Source organism: Helicoverpa armigera, chromosome 5 (assembly GCF_030705265.1).
Source record: "Helicoverpa armigera isolate CAAS_96S chromosome 5, ASM3070526v1, whole genome shotgun sequence".
In the NCBI taxonomy this organism is placed as follows: domain Eukaryota; kingdom Metazoa; phylum Arthropoda; class Insecta; order Lepidoptera; family Noctuidae; genus Helicoverpa; species Helicoverpa armigera.
The window spans coordinates 13045734-13072839 of record NC_087124.1 but is presented as its reverse complement, the minus strand read 5'-3'; the positions used below and the strand labels follow the sequence as shown (position 1 = coordinate 13072839).

The window sequence follows — 27106 nt, the reverse complement described above, 5'->3', positions numbered from 1 at the left end:
CTTATAGGCAAATATTAATAATGATTGATGGCGTGATTTGGATTGACAGGGCTGGAGGAAATTTAATAGGTTGGGCGAATGTTGCAGTTCTGGAAATGTTATATCAGTTGTTGCAGACGGCAGATGTTAGTTTCAGTTATTCAAGAAGCTATAAAGGAATGTTACTAGGCGTTAAAAGCGTATTGTATTTCTCTGTGCGTTCTATGTCTTCATAAGAGAACGGAGATGCGATGATTCATGACCATAAAGTAATTATGTCATACCAGAATATGACCTGCCATAAGAGCACGGGTTATGTAACATCGTTTCCTAATTAGGGAATTTCAGCTGATAAGTTTGTTAAAGCTGCCAGTGAAAAAGTAATCTATAATAAATTGTTCCTACCTTAATACACCTCAGTCAACAATCTTCTGTGCTGTTCCATGTCCCTAACATCTACACAATGAAAACACCTGTATCTCCGAAATACTAGGTCTCTAAACATTTTACCATCAGCTCCCTAGAAGCAAAAGACCCTAGGCTAGGCACAAAGCTGACGGGCTTCCATTTGTCCACAGTGGTAGACGCGAGCATGGCGCGGGCGCAGGTCTCGCGCTGACGCCGCCCGCCGCCCGATGGGCAAGACGTCCGGCGGCCGGCCCGACCCAGGAGTGCGCGCACACAGACTTGCTCATAGAAGGTACCTAAATAACGGTACCTAGGTATTAACAAATGTGACATGTTGAGTAGGTAATCCTATATTAAGGAATGGCTTAAGCGATGACCAAGATAGGCTATTTTTTCCCGTATTACGTATACGTAATCAATACTGCACATTCAATTTCTGTGCTAATAACGGTCAATTTAACTCCAGTTTTAACAATATGAATTCTTGTCTGACAATTATTAGACCTAAAATAATACATAATTTAAATGTACTTAGTAAATGATAATGGTCTAGATAATAAATGAGGTAATATGTGCAGGCGCAGAGCGGCGCTGCTTCCCGCGCACCCCATGGGCAAGACGTCTGGTTGTCGCCAAGAAGTAGGTGGCCGCCAGGAAGTAGGGGTGCGAGCGATCAGGATTGCTAACAGAAGGTACACACATAACACTCACTACGTGCATGAATTTTATTACGAAATATGTTCCATAACAAAACTAAACCAAATAAATAAATTGGATCGATCAAAAACGACATCAATGAAACATCGATAAACAAACGAACAGAATATCAATAAATGATCCAAGACATAATCTAACAAACAATTTACTATTGAGCAATAAAATTAGATCAAGCCACAAATCTAAAAAAATAGACAAGCAATAATAGAACCGAACCCGCTAACGAGATATTAAAAATAAACACAATATCCATTAACAATGAAAAGTGTATGATACAAGTCAACGGACGTTTGACCGAGTTCCGAATTTACACGTGATTCAATATCAGACGGACGGACAAAGGTCTCTAAACAGACGGCAGCAGTTGTTCAGGCATCAATCTCTCGCGGCTGACTCGTGGGCAGCATTCGACAAGGCCGACACCTGTATTTATTTATTTGACAAAAACCTTAAAACGGACCAGTACTTGGTAAAGTAACGCTTATAAAGTTTGTTGCCTTAAATAACATACTCCACTTTGTATTCAGAGTTCAATCAAACGGATTCGGAAAGAAAAACATGAGGGATACCACAGGGCTCAATGTTAGGACCATAAAGTATGTTAGCAGTATCTTGTTACAAATATAATTGAGTCATAAGGCGAACGATTATTTGACGATAGCTACAAAAAGCGATTTATTTAATTAACCATTAGACGTAAACTGGGATTAAGAGGCGGTGTAGTACATTCATCACATAAGTTTGGGTAATTTGGAGAGCGTCCAAAGCTTTTTCGTAAATATTGTCGACTGAATGGGTTTTTCTTTCATAATGAGACAAATATGTGGTTAAGATTATGAGGATTAATTTAATGAGTACAGAAGTTTGCTATGTTTAAGTATAATCGGCGTTAACAGTGGTAGTTGGGCTATTTGTCCTACATTGTTAATTTTAGTGTACAATACTTATTTTTAGTGGGTTTTGCCGAAGTAGCGTTGCTATTAACATTTTATGTATCCTGAGTAGGATTTACGATAGAGCTGACATTCCTGTACTCAAATGTTAGTTTATTTATATCAGAATCAATCGCATACATTTTGCATGCAGCCTATTTTAATCTTTAAGTCAGTTTACGTTCTTATTATCTTTGGTCAATGTTAATGCATTTTATTGAATACATTAAATCGTTCACGGAATTGTATACTTTATTGGTAAACAACAGCACCAGTTATTTCTGTATCTACTAATTTTGAATCCCACCATAATGCTGTCCTATATTTAAAGTCACTTAGTACCAACCATGGTAATTGCAGTACCTATCTACATTGCTGTCAATTGTGCTAACTTTATCAAATAATCAGTAAAAATGTAAATATAGAGTTATTCTGGTAGTAAAGTCCCCAAAACAATAGCAATCCCCAATATAGTTTCCAATCCCCATTGACAAGACATGACCTTGGGATTCTATTAATTGAATCTCTATTCTTATATCTACGGCGTTTCCCTAAACTTCGGGTAGTTGTGTTCGAACCTTTAAACTAGGTACACAGTTTAGTGGATTTCAGCTATTTTGTCTAGATTTAGTTGGCAACACGTGTTCGTCGGCGTGTGCGCATCTTTAGTGTGTACTGTTTCATTCATACGTAGTGTTTTGTGTTGTTGTGTGATTGTTTGTGTAGTTTGGATTTACAGTTTAGTTTTTTTTTGTGAGTATTTTGTTTTGTTTTATTATTTAAGGTATAACTAGTGTTAGTTGTGTTGTTTGTATGTAGTTGTTTGAAGGATTCAATGTTTACTGAAGTAAATAAGGTGAAGTTCTTAAAATTATTTAATTTTGCAGCTATGGTTTATCTTTCAAAAACGTATTGAATGTGAACACAAGTCCCTAATAATACGTTTTAAATCGCCAACTCGTCACATTGTAACCTGATTTTAAGACTGAAACATACCAAAAATACAATCAGCCACTTTACACATTTAAATATCTTTTGTTCCTAACTTTCACCAAAAAATCGTTACATTCCCAGTTTTATTATCCAATTCACGCTTTACAATTACAACGCACTGAAAATTGTGAAAACACACAACTTTGACCGGACAGTATGGCCACTGCGTGCACACAATTTAGACACAGTTGCCTGCATCACATATTTACACTGCACGGTACAAAAAACAACTGGGTTTTAACAACTGTGTCTAAAAATAAAGTTCGATTTCCAGTAATTATTTTTTCTCAATGTTACTGGTAAAGATGAATAGTATTGTGTAAATTTTGGTTTGGTCATGAATCTTTTGCGTGTAGTTAATGTCTGCTGTCGTCATAAACTTGTTTAATGCTGCAAAAAGTTAAGCTGAAGTCGCCTATATCAATGAAAAGCAATTGTTTAGTCTCCTCAAAAACGTTAGGTTCATTCTTATATGCCCAGCCATTTCCCTAACTTTGTTGAGATCGGCATCAAGTCTTAGCCCAATTCGCAAAGTAGTCTTCAGTACTCGTTATAATAAGATGGCCATCCATCCTCGGGCCGACAGCCGTTTTTATTAGTTATAAAACTTCATTATCATAAATGCTTACCATTCTGCAACCTACATAATATCAATTTAGAGTCCCTCGTAAACCACCAACTTTGATGTCGTTTAAACTGATTCTGCTATCAGGAAGAAATGTCGCAACAAACAGCCCAACAATAGTTATTATTATAGATGCTGACCTTCTATCTCCAATGACCAGTCTTATAAATATCCGACCTAAATCTTGATTACTGTATTGAGGACAGGAGTTTTAGGGCAAACGAATTCCGAATAGTCACGATTAAAAAATGCTACAAACTTTTATAACTTCGGTAATCTAGTCAAATCTCCTGATCATCACCTTGCAAGCCAACTATTGGTCCACTGTTGGAAATAGGGCTGTTACATAAAATTATAACCATATGCGACCGAACTCTGCCACGGGCGTTTGTTATTAAACAAAACCTTTACCGATAGTTTTATGGCCTTTTAATGTTATGCCACAGTTAGCATATTATTCAAAGTTCCCGATAGTGGACATAGGCCACTAACAGCTGTTTTCTGAGACCTTTTCTCTCTTGACCAACATTCCTTAATAATAATGCCATCCAAAACTTCAGATACAGAACTTTGTCTCTTAAAATAATCTTAGGTACTCAACGCCTTTAAATGATATGCCACAGTAAGCACATCCAAAGTTCCCGATAGTGGACAAAGTCCTCTCATGGCCAGTTTCTAATTACCTTTATCCCCAGACTGGCGGTAATAACAAAACCACCCAGTTCCTCGTTCTATACCTACTTTTTCTAACCTGTTGCCAATTCCTCAGGGACTCAGGCATATCTTGGGGCCGTCGGGCACGGGGCGCAGGCGCGCGCACGGGCGGCGTGTCCGCAGGCGCGGGCGCGTGGCGGCGGCGCGAGCGCGCCCCGCAGCCGCGGAGGCCCATGGAGATCCTCACCAGCATCTATGCGCTTCTGTCCGGTGGGGTGAGTAGCGGTACACTAAAATATTGACTCAAGAAAATAATGTACTTTCACGGTGAAAGACCGGCTCATGATTTTTTTTCACAAAACTTCTGGGTATGAACACGAGGGTCATAGGCTACAGTTTTTCTTCATAGGTTACTTCTTTAATAAAGCAGACTCAAGTATAATTAAGAGAGAAGTTGAATCGGGAGGAATATCAGAAAACTTCGTCTCTATCTAGCTCAAAATGTAACTGCCTCAGCATGGACCACAAAATTGACATGATATGGTAGCATAGGGACAATGTGTGATGGCGTAATTTAAGGGGAGATAACGATACAATACTGGTAGGTTGAGTCATCTGACTTCCTGACCTAAGTAATTTTGGCGGCATTAGAAAACGAAGACTTGTACCAGAAAATGAAAGACACCTCATTATCCAAAACCTTATGCCTCCATCTTTAGCCCACGCGTACACGAGAGCAAACATACTTAGCTTACACCACTGTTTACCATATCCCTTGCACCGCGACGCTAATTAACATACGTAAGACCACTAGAAGCGGGAAGACAGCGCAACTTAATCTCGTTGTAACGCAACGTAAGTCTGTTATGTTGCGTCTGCGGCTTCTTGTGGACTCATTGTCGTGATGTCGTGGGGATATTGAGGACATTTGTTTCTTTTTCTATGTTTGCTATTGGTGTTATTGTCCTTTGGGTATGAGGGGTTTGTGTGCGAAAATTCGTGTCTAAGAACTTTGATTTCCTATTAAAATGTTGGAACTAAAATGCGGTCAAACGAATTCACAAAACTCGTCTCGTCTCAAGCCAAATACTTGAATAAATAAATCAATGGCTAAACTAACTTAACTATTCCAATACAAGCAATTTTCTTCGAATTCGAACCGCGCATACCACGGATTGATAGCCCAATTTGCACTGGTTTTAACTATGAAACTTTAATGTCTGCTAGCAATACTTCAAAACAAGGATTCTAAACTTTGAAACTACAGTTTTATGTTTTATTTTCCCGCATACAGCAAGGGGTGAACCCGAAGATTGATTCCGTAGCATTCCGACTGCACTGCGGTGCAACCACCGCGGCGTTGCTAGCGGCGAGCGCGGCTTTGACAACGCGCCACCTGGTGGGCAACCCCATCGACTGCATACACACGAGGTGAGAAAACACGTTGTTTAGCCACCTACCGGACCACGTAGTTCGCACTTCAAAACACAGATGGCGCTAAACTAAATATCGTGAAAATGTGTGGGAGGGAAATGGGTAGCGATTTTTTATGTTGACAAAAAATACATTGTTTTATTTCCGTAATATGACTTGTATTGTTATTAAAATAATATATGAGGCGAATTACTCGTCCAGGTTGAAAATAGCGGCGCAGTCATGATTCAGTAGCTGGATATTCATGATGAACTCATTAGCAGAAAATGTGTGCCAATATTGTATCTCCCCAGTTAATAGCTTTATTGATATCATAAATTAAATCAGTTCGCGTACTAAATAATTATTATGACAGTAGTTGAGCTATAAAGTATATTTTGGGTAAAATAAAGGTTTTGGGAGTTTATTAATCAGTAATATTTTTTACTTCTATAAAATGAAAGTAGGTATGTAGTTAGTTGTCTTGAATTGAAGTACTGGCTTGTAGGTTATTACCTAGTCAGTCACTATAAAAAGTTTTTGCCTAGCAGATTTAATTCGATGCCGATTCATTAATGAGGTGAATTTTCTTATTGTGTTATTCTTTTCTCTTTATGTTCCGGCTGATTCTCTTTAAGATCGGAATATTTTTATTTTGTTTTTGTTTAGCTGTAAGTTCTCCATAGTGTACTAAATAAATAAACAAATAAATAAATATTTGGTGTCTCAGCAATATTATCATTAATTGTCATAAAGTTTTAAGGAAAATCTATATTTTAATTAAAGAGTGATTTGTGTTTGATTAAAGGCGCTAATGTCTCGAACTACTCCAAAATCCAATTAGAAAACTTTTTCAGTGTTAGATAGCCTCTGTACATAGAAGGGCTATATGCTACTTATTTCTATGTGAACACTGCTAGTGAAGCTATTTTATACAACAAGAAACTTTCGTCCTAATTGTCCTAGTGTCCAAGCTATTTATCATCTACCTTCTCACCAGGGACATCCCAGAAGACGTGCTGAACACCTACTGCTGGATCCACTCCACCTTCACGGTGGCGGGCGAGGCGGGGAGCGCGGGCGGCGCGTACCCCGGCGTGCGGAGCGCCGGGACTTCGCCCCGCCGGTACGGCAAGTACTACCAGTGGGTCGCCTTCACGCTGTTCTTTCAGGTCAGTGGTTTCTGGAATATTCTGGATCTTTCTAGCGGTCTCCACTAAGGCCCAAGTCCACCAAAAATATAAACGTCAGTTTTTCTGCAGACTACTGTTTACTACCTATGAATTTTCTCTCTCAATTTTCAAAGTATACAAAGAGAGTTGTTTTAATGAAAATAGTACGTTAAAATAAACGTTTATGTTGTTTTTGAACTTGAATCTAAGGATACTGTTTAAAAGATGAATCTTAGGAAATTATGAGAAACTCCAATCGTGGAGTTACTTTAAAAGTTGACTGAATTGCGTTAAATAGACTGATGACGTTGATGACCTAAAATATTCCTTGACAGTTAAAAAAGTTTAGCTCACTTAAAAATCGATTATATCGCAAGACCACCAGGCTTCTACTAAAACCGCGGAAAACACTTGTATTCCCATATAGGAAAAGATACAGGTTCACATTATTACGACCAAAGGTTTTATGTTCCTTTTATATTCCTACACATGGAACTACAGTCTTGGACCTTTGGGAGGCTTAGGTCTGAAACCAATACGGAACCCTTTGAGACAATATTATTGAGGTATTTTTACGGTCACTGTTACAGGTATCATTACAGTTTTTATTATAACAAAAAATATACGTCTTTTTATGTATGGTATCTATATGTTTTAGACATTTCTTCTTTAAGGTGTCGTTTGACAAAAAAGTAATGGATTTATTTGTAAGTAGTTATTGTTAACGTAACCACATAATTGAGAGCGTAGGCAGTAATTTCTTCATGTTTCAAAGTTCTTCTTTCATATCACATTGACGTCACTGCAAACTTTTTTCGCTCCAATTTTCAACTCGTCCAACACTTTCTTATTATTGACCTTTTCAAACAATAACTTCAATACAGTGATAATGATAATAAGATTACAAAATAATATTGATATACGAGCAATAAAGTTGAGTGCTAACTTGTCTATGGTAAAGTGATTGTAGTGTGGTCATCGTGAATTGGCTACTTAGAGGGAATCGGGATTAAGTAGCACGCTAGCTGACGTATAGTGGGGACGGTGAGGATTGGTCGTGTAGGTGTTTATAATGGTTTATTTTAAGTAAAATTATATAACTTACCCTTGCTACTATTACAAATGTGAAACTTACTGTGACTGTTTTTCTGACGCACATTTACACGAAAACTGCTGAATCGACTTAAATGAAATTTGACTCACATATTATACTCTGTAGCCAAAAAAAGGACATAACTTACTTTTTTACCAGTTGCAGAAATTAGTTACCCGGTTACTTTGGACAAGCAAAGCTACTAGACAAGAACTATAACATTGTAAAAAAATATATGCACACTATAACTCAAGCATGCTACGTCTACATTATAAAGGTCTGTTGAAGGGTTCAGATATTGCTACGAAATGCTACGGCGTAGCAATCGATTGCTACGCCGGTAGACTACACTTATTGCACAAAAATTTTTAATGTACTTATTACTTTTTGTGACTAATTGGTCATTATCATCTGCCTAGTCTATTCCCAAGTATGTTGGACAAGTATGTCAGTCTAACTTGATGCGACTGAGTACTAGTGTTCTTTTTTAAAATCGATATATATCGCAGTCAAAATGTTATTGCGATCCACAATATTATCCGCATATTTTTTACTAAAATGCATAGCAGAAAGTAAGAAGGTTGCGCCAATAACTGCAGTTACCTAGTAGTTTTAACTGTGCATCGTCACACCGTGTCACGCGGCAGAGCTAACGGATTGTGTCACGGCTTAAAGCCTAGTAATCTTACCTGGCTTTACTTTTATTACCTTCCAATCCAAACCTAGATTAATTCATTTAAAAAATTGATTTAATTAGAAATAACAGGTTTTAATGCAGAATACCTGAACCGAGTTGAAAAATTACTTACCCCTTTTTTAATTTTTTTGTGATTTTCTCGATAGTCAAGAAATTACATTTATTATGTTTCCAAGACTAAAATATAGATAAATTAGGTAGATTTTTGTAGAGACCCGAATTATTCTCGAAATACATACATATACTTACGCATTACTGTTCAATAAATTTTATGAATCTCTCTATCACATGTGTAATGAAGCCTCAAAATTAAAAAATAAATGTAATAAGTTATTAAACCATGGGTTTCAAACGACCATTTAGCTTAACATACCGTTTATTAAATAAATAACTAATTCATGGCTATTAACGCTTTGCAACAACTATAATTTCAGTTAATGAGCTCGTTTGCATAAGCAGTTATCCCATAGTTGCTGAATTTAGACTGTTGTTATATATTAAGCAACGGGCTAATTTAAATAGAATATAAAAGCTCTTAACTGCGAACTAGACAATAATAGAAAATATTCCAAAATAATGGGACGGTTGTATAGAAGCTTGCTAGTGTGTTTACCTGATAATCGTGAACGTAAAATGAAAACTTTCCTAATAAAATATATAGCAAAAAACATAGTACAGTTCAAACCATGAGCAATATAACTTATTCTAAAAAATGTCTGTCATGGGTTGTTCTTGTAACGAAAGGTTCGGTTGTGTCGTAAATAAATACTTCTAAAATATTTAAAAAAAAAAAAAAAACAGACAGACTGATAGACAGACAAACAGACACGGTCATCTAGTATGTAAATCGGTAAGTATGTTAATGTCTGTACACGGTGTCTCGCCAATACGTACGTACTCGCGTTTAGTGTTCGCGCACGTGCCACTCTTCTGCCGACCTGTGGGGTTTAAGTTACAAGAGAAAGGCGTTTTAAAACTTAAACTACTTAGTTATATCTTCTGCGTTGGTCTAGTAGTCGCATATAACTACTACGGTGTCGGGAATAGCTTTGTGGGTTTTAGACATATTCATAAAATAGCTCGAAGTCCAGACTTCGATGACTTGATATGACTTCGAACATCTAGATGTTCGTAATAGTTACCCTCAAGCTGGATATGCTGTATACGATGAGATATGGGTAAGCTCATGCCAACTGCCAGATAAGATTAACAGTTTTTAGGACAAAGATTTCAATGCGCAATGAGACATCACCCCTTCTACTTTTCACTTTTCATATTTCCTTAAATTGTGTTACAGCTAAGAAGAAAAGTGAAAAACTTTCCATTATGATTGAATTATTTATCTAATTTCTTTACAACCAATATAGATTCATTTCGCAAAATTAGTCACAGAAAAAACCGTCATTCTCTAAAGGTTTTGTTAACTTACTTAATACCATTACAAAATCGCTACCGCTCATGCCTCACACTCAACGATTCCGTCCGGTATTGTCCATCTGTAATGTTTACAGCTCACCTGCAAGTGGGTCGCTGCGAACTGTCGCGGCATCAAACTGCTCATTTGCATAATCCTTCACGTCTCACATATTTCAGGTTGAATTCTGATGAAAAATGTCTGAAAAGTTATGAAAATTGACTTAGTATATTTTTCGTATATATAAACCGTACATTTGAATTTTAATTTCTATGTTTTAATAATAAGAGTGTTTTGTCATTATGATGATGAAGTTGATGGTATCTTATACTTCATCATCCGAGACAGAGCTTGCAAATGGCATTTCTATTCCTTTCGATCTTGAAAAGTAAGTTTAATGTTCTTTTTTTTTTATTCTTATTGAAGGCACAAATGACTAGGCTTTGGGATGCTATTAGAAAAATCTACCAGGAATCGAATCATTGCATTTAGGCTTTTACAAGCACTTATGAACATCACAATTAAAGATAAAGATTATATTTGCCCATTTCAAAAGTAGCTTCCTATGAAGAAGAAAGGGCAAGAAATCAAGAAATACCATGGTCACTCTTCAAAATTAATCTTTCAATGAATTTATTTTAAAAATCCACCAAGCTACCCCAAAAATATATCTTTCGGAACATAACGCTGAAACGTATTGACGTAACCAGTTCAATAAAATAACTGATCAGGTATTTGTTTTGAGAATAAACTCACAATGTTTACAATGTAGGGACCGCCCAAGGAAACCTAAATAAAACGTCCATTCATTAAAATAAATAAAAACACATTATCTCACAGTTTTTATGTACATACCTTCGCTTTTTTTGAGGTTGGTTAAATATACTGACAGGGCAATACTTACTCAATATGGAATGGACACAGTTAATTTATATTCGAAGTCATTATATGAAGATTCAAAGGTAAATATCTCAGTTTAAAATAATATATAGTAGTTTTTATTAAGAAAGTGCATTTTCAACTGAACACTTATTTCTTGATTAGTAACTATGTCCACTTTCCATTTATAAAAAAAAACTTACTTTCGCCAGCGGATTCACCCGCATAGTGGTATTATTACTTACACTCGGATGAAATGTATACTATAGCCTACGTAAGACTGAAAGAATAATCAAACCAACACTCTTTTCAGCTTGTTAATTACTGAATAACTTTAAACTTTAATCTATAAACTCACATTTCCCACCCCATAACAGATTTCAGCAACCAAACCCCCATTATTCAGTCGGCAGTCTACTGAAAGTGTCACTCTAGTTTACACAACACCATCTGTCGGTCGCCTCACAAATTACTGTACCTAGGGTGCGTTTAGAACAAGCGAACATATAACTATAGCTACATAGAACTACAGAGCTACAAAGAGCATTCTTATAATGGTTAAGCATTATTAAAGTCGTGGTGGCCTAGTGGGTAAAGCACTAACCTCTCTCAAGTATGAGTATGTAGGTTCGATTCCAGATCAGGCAAGTACCAATGCAATTTTTCTAAGTTTATATGTATTTAAGGTAAAGAAAAACAACTTTGGAAATCAACAATTGAGCAAGCGTGGATATCAACTCTTTAAGATTTCTGTGATATTAACGTTCATTCCTTCTCTCTGTGAGAGGAATTCTGTGCCCCGCTGTAGGATGGTAGAAAAAGGCGGATGATAAATAATATAATTATTTTTTTAATTTACACAATCGCAAAGCATTCTTTATTGTTCTTTACAAAATTATTTGATAGTGATACATAAATTATTGAGTCAGTTACTGGTTTGGTTAGAACGCACCCTAATAGAAATATGTTTGTATGCGCGTCCGTTTGACACTAAATAGATGTAATTTCATGGAATTGATGTCCACTTGCGGATGTTTAATAGTATTGGCATGATTGAATATGATTATTTCGTATGGCTTTCGAAAATGTGTTGAACTCCAACTGAAGTTGTAATGTTAATAGTTTTAGGAGTTTATTTCTTGTAATATAATAGAGAAAAGTCTTGTTTGTACCCTGAAGGCCCTAAAACTACTGTACCGACTTAAAAAAATAATAACTGGGAAGCTACACCATCGATGAGTAACTTAAGTTACGTGTATTTATCCCGATACGGGAATAAGTTCACCGGGACATGGGTGAAACCGCGGGCAAAGAAGCAGTGTCATACAACCGAATACTTACAGATGAAGAAAAATTACATGAGCACTAACGGTCCAAAAAAATATAATTGGGATTGATAGAAGATTTTTACCTATTATATGTGTAAAAACAACAAAATTGCAACAAAAACTTTAAACAAGACGAATAACACTGTAAAGTGGGCAACACCGGTGTAGTTGGGATTTGCATAAACTATAACTGGCAACACCACGGCTCTTTGGAAGGAAACAGCTTAAAGTTTTAGTGCTTGAGAACTTAGCACGTGTCGAGTTAGCGAAATTGCAATACTTCACTAGGTAGCTTGAATTTATTTTTAGTTTTTTTCGATGGTGCTGTATGTTTATAACAGTTTATACAAGTTTTTATATAGTTACTTTTTGAGGTCTTTCGTCAGTGTAGTAAGCTGATCCACGCGGCTTCAAAAAACCAAACAATCAAATCTTTACTCTGTATATATTTCCTAGTAATACATAAATATAGTCTGTAGTCTGAATACATAATAATATATATATACATAACAATAATAATAAAATTCGGAATACTGAAAACTATACAAGAAGTTAGGGATAACCAATTACGAAATATTTAGGATAGGTAATGAATATTTCACAAATATTACGACTAATGAAAACTTTTCAAATCTTGAAACCTAACAATTTATCCATAAGATTTCAAATCCAGGACATTCAGACCGACTAACACATGGACAAATTCAATACCTACATTAAAAACAAAATAAGTAAGAACAAAAGAGAGAAATATGTTATCTGATTTATTGCGCCAATGAAATATACGTTTTGTACTCACAACTTCAGTTTATGATCATAACAGATTCAATACGTATTTTACACATTATTTATCACGCCCAGTTTTCCCATGTCACTGTTATTTTCATAAGATTTTTGTTATTTACGTCATTAATTAATTATTTTATGCATAAACGTCATTTAGTCCAAAAATTTTATCCATTTATTTCTCGTTTTGTCAAATTTCCTCGCTGTCATGGAGGCCAGCTAAGTAGTTAGTCATTAGCAATATAATATATTGCCAAAATAAAATAACCATATGACAGTTTGACACCAAGAAATAAAGTTTTCAACTCATTTACAAGGCGGCCATAAAAATAATAAATTATTACTTTAAACCCAGTTTTATTTATAAAGATAAACGGTTTAACAATTTCAACGCGTCCAATTTAGTTGTTATATGTGTTAAGATATTTATGCAGGGATAAACTTCAAAGATTTATCGAGCACCGTGTCATTAGACTTTGATTTTTCTTGGCGTTTTACTTTTTATATAGGAACTAGTCCCCCTCGTTTCATGGTGTAGTAAGCTGTTTTGTCACTTGTCAAGCTTCGTCAACATAGCGTAGCTGCGTGCCCATCCACGCTCTTCACTCTTTGACGCAAAAGCTTTCGAAAAACCATCACTGAAATATTACTTATGAAGCCATTTTGTTCCACGATAATAAATTTGAATGTCGAACTCGATATTTATTGCGGTTTTTATAGTTTGCACGGTAACTAAAGATGTTATTTTAGTAAATAAAATAAAATTGAAAACGGAGCGCGTCGGGTGTGCGGCGGCAGCGCGTCAAAACGGTTCTCACGATCATCATAAAACGTAACATATCTGTATTATTGTTGGAGCCCTTCCAATGTGTAACTATTATACCTACTTAGTGGTGGATGAGCGAGTGATGCAGGGCGGACGGCGCCGGCAGCGACGCGGGTGCTGCTAATTACCGCGGCAGCAGCGGCCGAGCGCGCCCGCCTGCCGCAGCACGTTTCATCAGCTGACCTAATAACTTCAAATATTATGATGTTAATGTAGGCAGTGGCGGGCGCTGCACGCGCGTGCCGCACGCCCAACTTAAGTTTATAAATAGAATGCACATCGCCCTGTATGTATTTAACGTAAGGAGCTTTTTGAGCGCGAGGCGGGCCAGTCGCCGCGATCGTCTGTGCGCGCCGCTCGCGCCTGCCCGCGCCGCCGACACCGGCCAAACGCAACTTTTGGAAACGGCTCGCGAACTTTTTTTCTATCGAATTTTGGAAGTTTTTCGATGAGAGTGGGTGCGGCGGTGCAGTGCGGGCCCCCGGGCTGCCAGTGAGTGCGACACCGGTGCACGCGTCGACTCGCCGCTAATCACCGCGGCGCGTAACCGTGTTTCAAAAATAAAACGTTGCCGATTCGAAACCGGAGCACCCCGAAGGTTAATGACAAAATAAAAAGCATGCATTAAAATTGTGTCTGAAAACTGTGGCGATCGCGAACTGCTCGGCGGCATGTTCTCTATCGACACGTGAGCCGCGGGACAGTGTGACACGCGTTACTCGCGAATTAGTTGAGTTCCCGTCAGTGTGCAGTTCCCGTGGTACGTACGGTTCCCATGTTAGCAGTTGCTGCAAGTGATTGCTACAGCGGAACGTGGTAATTAGACGACTAGTTCTAATTAACTCTCACAAAGCCCCGACGCGGTGGAGTTTTGCAACTAATCAAGGTGTTCGTTAGTATTTGTTTACATTCCAGTTTCGTAATAACAGCGCGGTGAGAAATTAAAGCGTGTAGTCCACGTTTCTGTACATGTTCTGAAAGTAATTACAATTACACTGTTTTATGTTGCACCGCTAATGAAAACCGTGAATGTTTAATTTGGAAGTTTTCTGCAATAGCTTTCAACATTATAACTATTATTTCATAATTATGTGAATTCTTACTTGAACTTTTCGAACGTAATAGTTTCAATAGTTATGTAAAAACTTAATCAAATTCACTCATCATTTTGTAAAAAATTACTGAAAGCAAAAAGAATCAAATTTAACCAATCACAAAATAAAATGACAATCGAATACATTCCAATACAATTCATAAAAGGAACCCCTTCTCAATTCAAACTACACAACCCAATTCTGCAACTTTTTGTTTTTAAAAACAAAACTTTTTTTAGAATCTAATTCTGAGGAACCAGTCCGTTTTGGATCAAACCTGCGTGGTGATTTACGACAAGTTGCGAAACGTTGCTCGATAATGCTCATAGTTCATCGTACGAGGCGTTTGGACAATGTTGACCCAATATCGGGAGCGGTCTGCTTGGAATTACAATGTACCTCGTACATTAAACAGTGGCTAATCGAGACCGCGGTTTTTATATTAATTATGCCTACCGTGGGCTGCCTATGCGTTGGGGACTCTTTTTCAGGAGCTGGGTAGTGATAATGCAATTATTCGTGTTTGAGATGATATTTAGCTCTTGGTTTATGTCGCAATATCACTATATACAGATAAGATTAACGATTAATAATTATCTACATACAGTATTTTATCCTTAGGAATTACCATACGATCAATATCCAAACTTACAAACTACAAAAAAAAATATGAACGACACAAATCAATAAGTAAATCATCCCCAAGTAATTTAACGAACTGAAATAAACATTTATTACGTATCGCTAGGCAGAATGAGCGTTATCTTTGCCTCCACTTTCCCGCGCTTTTCTCTGTCACTCATTAGCCATTACCGATTAATGGCGGCTGCTGGCTGCCCGATGTTGACTGACATTAAATGGTCATAGTTTCGTTGAAAATGTTATGCCCATCGTGACATATGGGAAATAATTAACAAATCTTTTATATTCTTCTAGTAATGGAAGTCTATTTTTGAGTTTAAACTGCAAGTTTGATTGACATAACTGCATGTCACTTTAAAGTTAAGACACCATAGAGTTTTTAACGTTCAGGAATATTTACAAAACCGTGTTTATAATAATTTACATAAAGTATATTTAATGCGTAGAAATAAACAGACAATAAGTACAAAAATAGTTTTTCATCATGAACTGCTTACAAATGCAAATTATATGGCTTATTTCCTTGTCACCCAATGTGGTCGTAATATACAATTTTACAACGGAATAGCTACTGTTATAATAGCTTTCTGTGTACTTGGCTTTTCTTTAAATCTTACACTTTTATTACAGAATGCAGTCTTTTGTAAGAAGAAAGATTTTTTATGTCTGTTAAATATGTTTATGATAAATAGACTTCATAATCAGTTTAGGTACATTTTATCATAGGTGTGCTACCTTTAACGAAATTTCCCTAATTTGAAATATTTCTGTTACTTTTTATTTGATTTCTAGTAATGCAACGTATATTTTACTAGCTTCCACCATTGGTTTCACACGCCTTCCGAGGTAAAAAGTAGCCTATAATTCGGATCTATACAAGACATAATTAATACCAAGGTTTATCCAACCCATTTAGTAGATTTTTGCATCAAAAGAAGAACATCCATACATCCATCATTCCATGCAAACTTTCGCGTTTATAATAATATTAATAGTGGAGTTACAGAAACATTAACTTACTCGACTAATTTTAGCGTCAACTACACACAATTTCTCTTCTGCTTGTCGTAACTTTTGCCACAATAAGAGCCATTCGTCTTCACCCACAAGACAGCTACAAAAAGGTGCAACATGCATATATAGGGTGCATCCAATAAAAAGGGTTGCACCTCACAGACTTTGTGATTAATAATGTGGCCGACTAATGTTAGTACGGTCACTAAATATGTTGTTATATTATTGTCAAAATATTTTATTGCCTGTATATACAATTTTGTAGTGTGGTAGGCACCTACTTTTACAATTTCAGCTTACTGCAGTAAAATGTTACATTGTAATCGGTTCAGTAATTTCGGGGATTTCCCCATACATACACACCTACATACGTCTCTTTCTTCACAATATTTATATGCAAGATGTAAGACTTACAGCAATATACAAGCTTATGTCCGCGGTTTCTTCCGGGTCTATAGAAACACGCCCCGCCTTAAAGATAGACTATGTTACTCGACAATATTGTAGCTTCCCAACAAATCAAGAATTTTTTCCGATTTTATAGAAGTTAAAATAAATCATTAAAATCCTATGAAAGCCCTTAATTAGTTTTCACAAACATTACACAATTCACATATGCTAATCGTACCTCTTTGCTATAATATATCATGTGCACAAGTGTCGGCGCGTTCTGCAAACCGCTGCTTCTACGAAACGTATTTACGGAATGAACCAGTGTCAACTTTGTGCAGTCTTGCTGCTAAACGCTTCGTGGTGATCTATAGTGTTGTGATGGTGTTGTGATGGTGTTTATAGTTATTTGTTTGAGAGAAAATAGTGTAAGGAATATGCAGTTTTGGAAAAGAAGTGGAGTTTAGAAGTTGCTCTACCTAATTCGGTGTTAGCTTCCAGTATAGGTTTCATGAATGTGAAACACCATTTATTAAAAACGAATTTGATTCGAAAAGGAATATATCATGAATAAAAGACGATACTTTACCTAGGGAAATGGTGCTCTTATAGCTAGTCCCTGAGCGTAGTAGTACGACCTTCCAGTACTTATTCAGTATTTTGATGTCGATAATGATGGCAATAATTCAAAGTCAAAAATGTCTCCTTATTGCAATCAGGCTAACAAGATTTGCGCTTTTCCACATTAAAGGTTACATTAAGATAGCACCCCAAAAACGAACAATTTTCACCGCTTCTAAACCTTCTCATATAAAAGTCCGACAACTCTTAACTTAACCCAGAAGTTAACAGTAGTGCTTGCAACCGCTAAAACAAACAAGACAGTCCCACATCTATGCAGTACTACATAGATCTATATTTTTATTCAACACCAATAAACGGACAAGTAAAACATGCGCGCGCGCCGTTGTAAACTCCGTTTTATTGGCCAGTTCGTTTGAAAAAATACAAACTGAAGAAAACTGATGTTTATTTAGCGTTGTGTAGCATTCCTTGGGTGGCTAGTGCAGGCGAGATGTCTAGGAAATTATTTGTAAATCGCATTCGCTATTTAGAAGATTTAGTTGTATAAGCATGACAACGCTTTTCCAATTTAAAACATTCCAAAATGTATGAAAATAATTTCCCAATGTAAAATATCTAAAACTAATGCATACATTTGTATATTCGGTAAATAAAAAAAAAAATAGATACAAAAATATGTGAGCCTTAGAACTTACAAACGTTATTTTGTGCTGTATATTTTTCCACTATGTTGATTGAAAAATGATTCGTTTCGCTTTTCTATAACAAAAATTATTGCCCATTTAAAAAATAATTCTTTTCACAAACCCGAAGCTGTAGAAAATTATCACCCACAAGGTAAAGGATGTAAAAAACAAGCTAGGTACAATTTGACATTATAAAGAAACTAAACACCACAATACAAGACGAAGAAACTCGGCCGTGTTGAGTAATGAGTCAGAACCGCCATAGCTCCCCATAACGTCCCATGGCCGCTTATTATATTGTTGTCATGGCTTTTTATTGTCCCTACGATTCAGTGGTGAGCCACTGAAACTGGCCGTGTTGGTTTATTTATTTATTTGATGTTTAATACTTTTGTTGCTACACACAATATTTTTTGCCTTTCTAAAGCTTTATTTGGATGAAAATTATTCATCATCATCGACTCCATCATATAGTTGGAAAAGTGCTAGACATATGATGATGAAAAAATTTAAATAGCTATTTAATTTTGGTACCTATCGTATATAATTCGTATTCCTCATAATTTAATTATATACTTTTTTGCCAAGCTATATGCTGACAAAAGCTCACGTGAAAAATGTGTCTTGTTTTCAGTCACTTTGGTTTAGTAGTCCAAAATAGAGGTACAACCAAAATAATGGAAACCTATTTCACCTACAATACTTTTGTATGGGACCCATATGGAAGTCCACTCTGTACAGACAATCCAGATTAAAAAAAGAAAAAACTACACGATTCTGCAACCTCCCTTTTTTCACCATTTCACAGCTTTTTGAACTATTAGAACCACACCCAAATTCCTAGAAACTAAGTACACATTTCTTAGCAACATTTTTAACTTACCTAGGTATTCGCAAATTTTCAATGCCAATCTATTCAGACTTTACAAAGCTACAAACTGTATCCAGGTTGAGTCAGCGGCATGTACCTGCGAGGTCATTGACATTCCAATCTTAATTGATCCGAGTCGTCTCAAAATACGACTGTTCTGCGCCATTCACCAGACTTTATCTTATATTTATAGCAAGTTCATCCCCACTTGAAACTATTAAAAATATTGAAGGATTGATCCCTTTAGGCTTTAGTGAGGAATTTACTACTAAGAACATTGTGTTAGGATAGAGAGGGATCTTACTTTTTTATGCAATGCAGTGTTTTAGATAGGATAGCGGACCATCTTTTTTAGATGTGTTTTGTGCCATGGAATGAGTACCTAAGGATTAATATTCTAAAGTCAAAAGATACGTTTACTGTTTAATATAAAAAATATATCATTTTGTACCGTAACGCTTAAAAGGGTTGAAGATAATTATGTAACAGGAGAACAAACATACGAGTATTTTTTAAAGCTAAAATTAATGAGTAGGTACGAATATAGGGATAAATATAAGTAATAATCTAATGTACTTTAAGTCAAATGTTTCTAGCAGTTGCCTTTATAATCAAGTAGATAATGACCTGCTACGGCTATAATTATGTCAAGGTCGAATCTTTACAAATTTTCAGTCGACAAAATGCGTTCATGCTAATCGTATGGTATCAGATTTGGGTATCACTTCACCCCAATCTTTATCTTTAAGGATATCGCTCATCTTGTGAAGTCTTTGTGACGAATTTTTAAAGATGCACACTTATCTTTTATTTTTATAGGTTAGGTGGCTGAACTGTGTTATACTTTTAATCGCTAAGCTACATGTTAACATAGGTATTTTTAGAACACATATTTTGCATAATATATTTTCAGAATAAGAGTTTTGAGAGAGAATATACTTTTAATATGCGTTTTGTCTTAAGTGCTGACGGCATTCAAACAGAAATGCCTAATCAGACAAACTTATATCAAACTCTAATAATACACACACCCAACTTAAACTTCAATACTAGAGGTATATCCCACACAAAATACACGATAAAACAATATTTATTATCTAAACTACAAAAACATCAAACATAGCAACCGACTATAATAAAAGTGAGCAACTTTTCTTTATTAATTAAATGCAAACAAACCTACGCATTGACGCATTTTCCTCGTCTATCCACGAACGGGCTATTACCATCCTACTAGGAAACTACCTACTAGGCTGCTAGGAAATCTCTCGTAAATGTTTCACAACCTATTGCGTGTTTTCTTCGAGCACGTTAGTAAGAGGTACGAACGTAGCTCGCAATGTATCGCTAAATGGTCGACAGCTAAACATTCGCATTGATGTATTGAATGATTTGTTTTTTATCTGTGTTTAAGGTTGTCAAACTTTCTATTTTTGTGGGGTTTCCACCGTTTTTACTGGAAAGCAATCCTGTATACTTTATAGCAAAATTTTTCTTTTTATAAATACGGTTTACTTTTGGTCAAAAATTGAAGAATATTACTTGCTTTATTTCCGAGATTTCTAGATAATTCTTTCAGAAAACGATGTGAAATATTTTTTGAAGAAGGCAGCCCTACACACGAGGTGTCAATTCCTAAAACCGGGAACGTGCAAGCTCACAAAATAAATGATTAACTAAACGAACCAGAGCCGAACCTTGGCTCGATACTTACGCCTATTATAATTATTTACAATCGTAAATCGTATTACCGAATGATTCCGTTTATTTTTTCAATTTCAGTCAATGATAGAGTCTGCGTACGACGTGATAGGCGTACGCGCAGATCGCGAAGTGAGATTGTGTCGGTACACCAGTCTATTTTGGCATGTAGGAAGTTTATTATGTATTTATAAATGAAGTCGGTTGTGGAGCGTTTACACTCGCTTCGATATTTGAAATTATTACGCAAATAATTGTTTAAAATAAATATTCTTTGGCGTTTGTTTTCTTTTTTCGCTGTTCGTGTCGAGGTCTGTTTTAAAGAGGATTGATATGGCTGAACTTTGTGGACGTCAGTAATTTGATTTGCAATAAAGTTTTAATTATTGCCAGACGTAAATATAAACACTCGTAACATTACCTACGCTCGTCATTTCACTCAGGTTTCAAAGTTCCACTGAAATTCAATAAAAACACTCACACAGGTTACCTGTTTTCTTTTAATTGGCATCTTAGATATTTATTATCTAAGTTTAACCAATACATAACTGTCTTAAATCGCCCTCTATAAGGTTGTCTGTAATAGTTCGTTTTTTTAACAATAATGACCGCCCATTTGCTTCAACTAAACTTTGAAATACATATTTAGGTAGTTTTTTCCTTGTAATTTTAATAAAGAATATATCTTTATATCTATCTATAATCCCAAATACAGTTAACAACTACTAAAACATAATAGCATAGGTGCGAAACTACGTACAAGCTAGGCGATAGCGATTAATCGCCCCGGATCGCCCGGTATTAGTGACGTGTCTATTTGCTCCTGAGCAAACTTCATAAAACGAACTGTCTGGCTAGCGATATCCCACACTTTTCATTCGCAGATATATGACCCGGATATTTTATAGTATGCTGTAGTTATGGACACGGAATTCGGACCACACGAACGAACGTTTTTTTTTTAATAAATTAAATTATGCGACCATGTTATCTATATTTAAGTACGCTTTTTTACATAAAATGTTCCAAAGTCACTAGGTCATGTTTCTCTAGGTTTTACTCCTTTTCTTGACTTAATTTTTAGATGGGTGGGTTTAATTCCATCTGTTGTATTGTCAGTTTTGTTTGAAACTACTACTCCCATTTGTAAAATATTATTTGAGTGTTAGATAGCCCATTGATCGAAGACGACAAAAGCAACTTTTTATTATACCTATTTTATGTTGAAGTTCTCATAGCACACGAGTGAAACCGCTGACAGAAGCAAGTTTTTTATAATCGCAGATGATCACTACAAAATATTAAGAATGAATTTCGATGAAAAAATCTTATTTTTCCGCCCTTGAACTGTCAGAGAGTCCATTCTCTTTGACAGGAAATATTTCCGGCGTTCCAAGAAATGTATCAGAGAAAGTAGCATTCGAATCACTCCAGCCGTTCTTGACGTGACACATACACAGATAAACAAATGAAGTATGTTGTTTTTGGCGCCAATGCGTTGAAATTATTTTTTAAAACGTTCAATTAGTTCTCAACGGATGTAAGGAGTTTGTAATCGTCAGGATTACGATTCGTCTTCGTTTCTCGGAAGGTGCAATATATTAAGAGCGTCTATTTTCTCTATTACGTGGATATGGATTCTAGGAAGAATTTGTATGAACTAAACTATTGAAAGGTCAAAACATACCACTTATGTTTAAAATATATTTTAATTTAACGATTAAAAACACACTAGCTGTTCCACGTGGTTTTACTGACGTCCCAAAGAATTAACTTCCCGAACCCAGATAAGAGGTAGCCTCTTCAAAAAGATGACCATCTATCACCGAAATCTTCACATCGCACCCGTAGTTGATGAGATTAGTGTGCGGTTATAATATCAGTACAGATCAGTAAACACCACAATATAATCTTTAGACACAGACTTACGAGTCTATAGTTAGCAAGACCACCCAGCAACACCTGACTGACATAGTTCTATAGTGCTAATTCCAGCTAGTTTACAATCACCGCCCGGCTCCGCCTGTAAATAACGCGACTTGTCAAGCTTACCGTGACATGTAAACATGGCGGGCTTTCATAGACAACCAGACAGATTCGTCTGTCGTTTTTTGCTGATGGCTTTTTTGAGTTAATAACTTTCTAGTCTATTGATGCAGGAAAATAAAGGAGAAATTAACTTTTTACGTATTTTTCTTTTAAAGAAAAATACATAATGTTTTGTAGGCTTAATTGCATTATTGTTAGGTAAGGGCGATTCTCTGTAAGCTCGTTCAGCTCCATACAAATTCTGTCCTGGCAATTTTTTTTTAAATTTGACAAAAAACCTAGTCCTATGCCAAAGAAAATTAACTATTTATTTAGTTAGACAAGGAGGCCCACTGAATTTGTACCTATTTTCCGAGTTATTAGCGATTTTCCAAAAAATCATAACAGGGGACTGTTTGAGGCATCAGGGGACTGTTTTGAATGTGAACAGAAACACACATTTTATGACTTTTCTATGATCAAAAGCCATATATTTCGGGTTTTTATTACCGCAAGCATGACACGACATAGATCTTTATACGTCGCAACATAGATCTTCCAGCAACTCCTGGTGATTGTTGTAAGTTAATATGTTAGCAGTATGAAGAGCGCTAAGCTTCATGTCTACGTGACTGTGAACTATAAAAAGACGTGTTTCGCCATTTTGAACGTTTGGTTTGATAACCCATTTCTTTCAACTGCTTACCAATGACGTCACCGGCGAAAAGGCGTCTTGGACCTCGTGGGTAAAGAACCAACTTGTCAATTATGAGGGCGCGGCTTCGATTCCAGATCAGGCAAGTACCAATGCAACTTTTCACCAAAGACTGTGTTTCGGATGGCACGTTAGACTGTAGGTCTCGGCTGTTATTGAACATCCTTGGCAGTCGTTACGGGTAGTCAGAAGCCAGTAAGTCTAACACCAGTCGAACTAAGGGGTACAGGGTTAGGGCACGCCACCATAGTGGGAACCTCTTTGAAGAGTGGCTCGGGAGGAGTCACGGCGCCCTCATTTACCGCATGACGCAGGTCCTCACCGGACACGGTTGTTTTGGGAAATATCGAATAGGTCCTGAGGTGGCGCCCGGGTGTCACCACTGTGCGGACAGTTTCGAGTACACGATGGACCTCACAGTCCAGGAGTGCCCTGCATGGGAAGGACACCGCCGGATCCTCGTCGAGGGCGTCCGGCCCTGGTTCATGCCATGGTCCGGGGCGAGAGGAATGGGATGCCGTCGCCTCCTTCTGCGAAGCAGTCATGCTCGAAGTAGGCGGCGGAACGACAGAGAGTTCGCATCTCTCATCCCGGCTGGACCAGGTAGTCACCACGGGCGCCGGGTTGCGCGAGACGACTCCCGGCCACCGTAGGCCTGGGTCTGTGGGCGATGAGTTCAGATGGTTCATCGTTCCTGCGTCTTTTTAGACAACAGACCCGTGTCGGTGGCGTGCGTAGTTCCACGCGCTCCTCAAGTTGATGTCAGCAACCCTAGCGAGGCCCAGCAGGGCATAGGGCCTCTAGGGCTGCGGGACTGTACGAAAGAGTTACCACGGCCCTGGTACATTAAAGGCCTACGACGGAACACGACGGATTTCTAGTCAGTAAGAGTCTGACACTCCCTCACCGCTTCTGACCCGCAGCGGGAGGGGTCATTTGATGATTTTTAGCGTCGTTAAAAAAAGTCGGTTGCACGGGTAACTGAGTTGTGGAGGTCAGATAGGGCAGTCGCTCTTGCCGCTCTGATTCTCTCTTTTTTTGTAGTAATTCCTCTCGGGATAGCTTCTTCTTTTTAGGAGCCATATCACGTGCGTTCGATCAGCCTGTGTAATATAATTCAAGTTCATAAAGGAAAAAAATAATGCGATGCAATGATAGTTTGATTCTAAAATTAATAAAAGAGACAAGCGAATAAATTTACACAAACAATTCATGAAAACTATTAAACCAATACGCAGAATACACAGTCCCCTGTTTTGTTAAACAGTCCCCTGTTGCGTTTTTTGGCAAAGGACTGTTGCCAGAGGACTGTGTATTTCAGTTAGATTTCACAATATTTATGAAACCGATGTCTTATAGTTTTTTAAGAACCTACTGATCAATTAAGGCACAAATAATGTAACAATTAACTATAAATAGAGATAATTTAAGTAATTAAATTACATACAATTATTTACCAGAGGCCTGTGTGTGGTAGCGGCCCAAACGCTTGTTCGCCTCACAAATGACGCTCTAACACTAAACAGAATGGCGTATCGTTACCGCATTTGATAAGTTTGCCAACTTCACAACAATTGCATTTCGTTGCACTAATAAAACGATTGTAAAATATTATAGTTTTTTTTAAATATTGATTTAAATTTTTGGCAGGGGACTGTATTAAAATTCTCAGGACAAAGTTTACAGGAGTTTATTAAAATGAATAAAGTTGTAATGAGTGCTTGTTTTACGAAAATAATATAATTTCATTATTTTTGTTTGTGATATTAACTGCTAAGTGAAAGTAGTTTCATCAAGTTTTTCGGAAATCGCATTTCTAGGTGTGAATGCAGTGAAAGGGACAGCCAGGGGACTGTATTTTTCGAGCTTCTAAAACGTATAGAAAAAAAATTAAAGTAATTATGGTTATAAAAACAAAGGGCCCGTGAAGCTTCAGGGTTAAAGTTTCATAAAAGGTGATTTTTTAAATAAGAATTAAACTATTTATTGAAAAAATCGGTCCGGACAGCCGATTACGAGCTTACAGAGAATCGCCCGTAAGTATTCTGTCCTCTCGCAGGTTTTACTAGCTATAATGACAATTCAATAAGGTTTCTTGCTCGATTTTTGGGCTATTTAACACTGAATTTATTTTTAAATGACATATGTAGTTCTATAGTGCTAATTCCAGCTAGTTTACAATCACCACTCGGCTTCGCCTGTAAATAACGCGACTTGTCAAGCTTATCGTGACATGTAAACATGACGGGATTCCATAGACAACCAGACAGATTTGTCTTTCGTTTTTTTTTGCTGATGGCTTTTTTGAATTAATAACTCTTTGAATTATTGATATAGGAAAATAATTATAGTGCTTTTATTCGGTATTATTAACTTTTTATAAAACGTAATTTTTTTGTAGATATCAAGTTTATCATTTCTATGCATATTTAGCAAGGGCAAAAACATTTTTTTTCGATATTTTTTGGCAAATTGGCCCTTTGGTTTCAGAGATTAGCGCGTTCAAACAAACACTGCAGTTTTATGGTATGTACTACACAAGTAGCATAGATAGTAAGAAATAACTATAAACTACAAGAAACTTTTCAAAAGATTCATAACCCAAACCAACATCTATCACAGATCATATTCCTCACAATACTTATCAATAATAAATGGATTTTCAATATTTTCAAATGCAAAATAAATGCACAGCCGTCATATTTGACACTAGCACATACTTTAAAGGTTTTATTTTGACGTCTAAGATATACCAATGCTAGTCGTACGGTTTTAGACAACTGACTGGCTTTCCGTAACCGAGATCGGTTAACCGTTTGTATTTATATCCGATCCGATATCGGGATACTGAAGTCTGTAAGCTTTATCTGGTTTGGTGGTGTATTGAAATAATGGTTTTGGATTGTATTTTTGTTCGGTTTTAAGAGAGTTTAGATGGTAATGTTATAGGTTCTTAAAGATATTTTACATAGGTTTTACTTAGGACTATTGGGATCTCATGAAATTATTGTATCAAAATTAAGGCTCTTATTCTTCAGGCAAGATAAAATGCGCTTTTGAATTTGCTAAACTCAAGTCATAAATAATAGGTCTATTTGAAATGAAACCATTGTCTGACTTTACGATGTAGCGTCCTTAACTTAACTTTCGATCAATTTTTATAACTTGTAAAGGGTAACTTATTGGTAGTGAAAGAAAATACTTTAGAGAGTCTCCATTGCTAAGAAGTACTACATCTACAGAACAAGTCGAATAAATCCTTTTTCCTGTATTTAGAATGTTCCAATGATACTATACAAGACAAAGTTCAACAAATCTCTAGACAAAAAAATTTCAGTCGAAAATCAAATCTTTTAACCCACATAACTTTACATAAGTGTTTCATTCCACATTATTATCATTCACTAGCTGCGCTCATTCCGCGGATAGTTCCTATTCAAAATTCGAATACAGAATCCCTTTTC

General features: G+C 36.5%; 1 protein-coding gene across 13 annotated transcripts in view; it reads left to right on the top strand.

The window, feature by feature from the left end:
- Shakb (shaking B) overlaps positions 1-27106 on the top strand; it is a 104676-nt gene that overhangs the window by 29984 nt on the left and 47586 nt on the right. For 4 of the 13 annotated variants that reach the window (XM_064034718.1, XM_021332451.3, XM_021332449.3 and 1 more), the window contains exon 1: positions 13641-14514. Coding sequence is in view for 2 of the 13 variants with exons in the window: in XM_064034716.1 (XP_063890786.1) it covers positions 615-679; positions 966-1079; positions 4424-4583; positions 5603-5739; positions 6722-6893 (648 nt within the window). In the remaining 11 variants the exon portion in view is untranslated. Of the gene's footprint in view, positions 1-557; positions 680-965; positions 1080-4423; positions 4584-5602; positions 5740-6721; positions 6894-13640; positions 14677-27106 lie in introns of those variants that run through there. The other 9 variants (XM_049842815.2, XM_021332452.3, XM_049842814.2 and 6 more) reach the window with 4 other exon arrangements.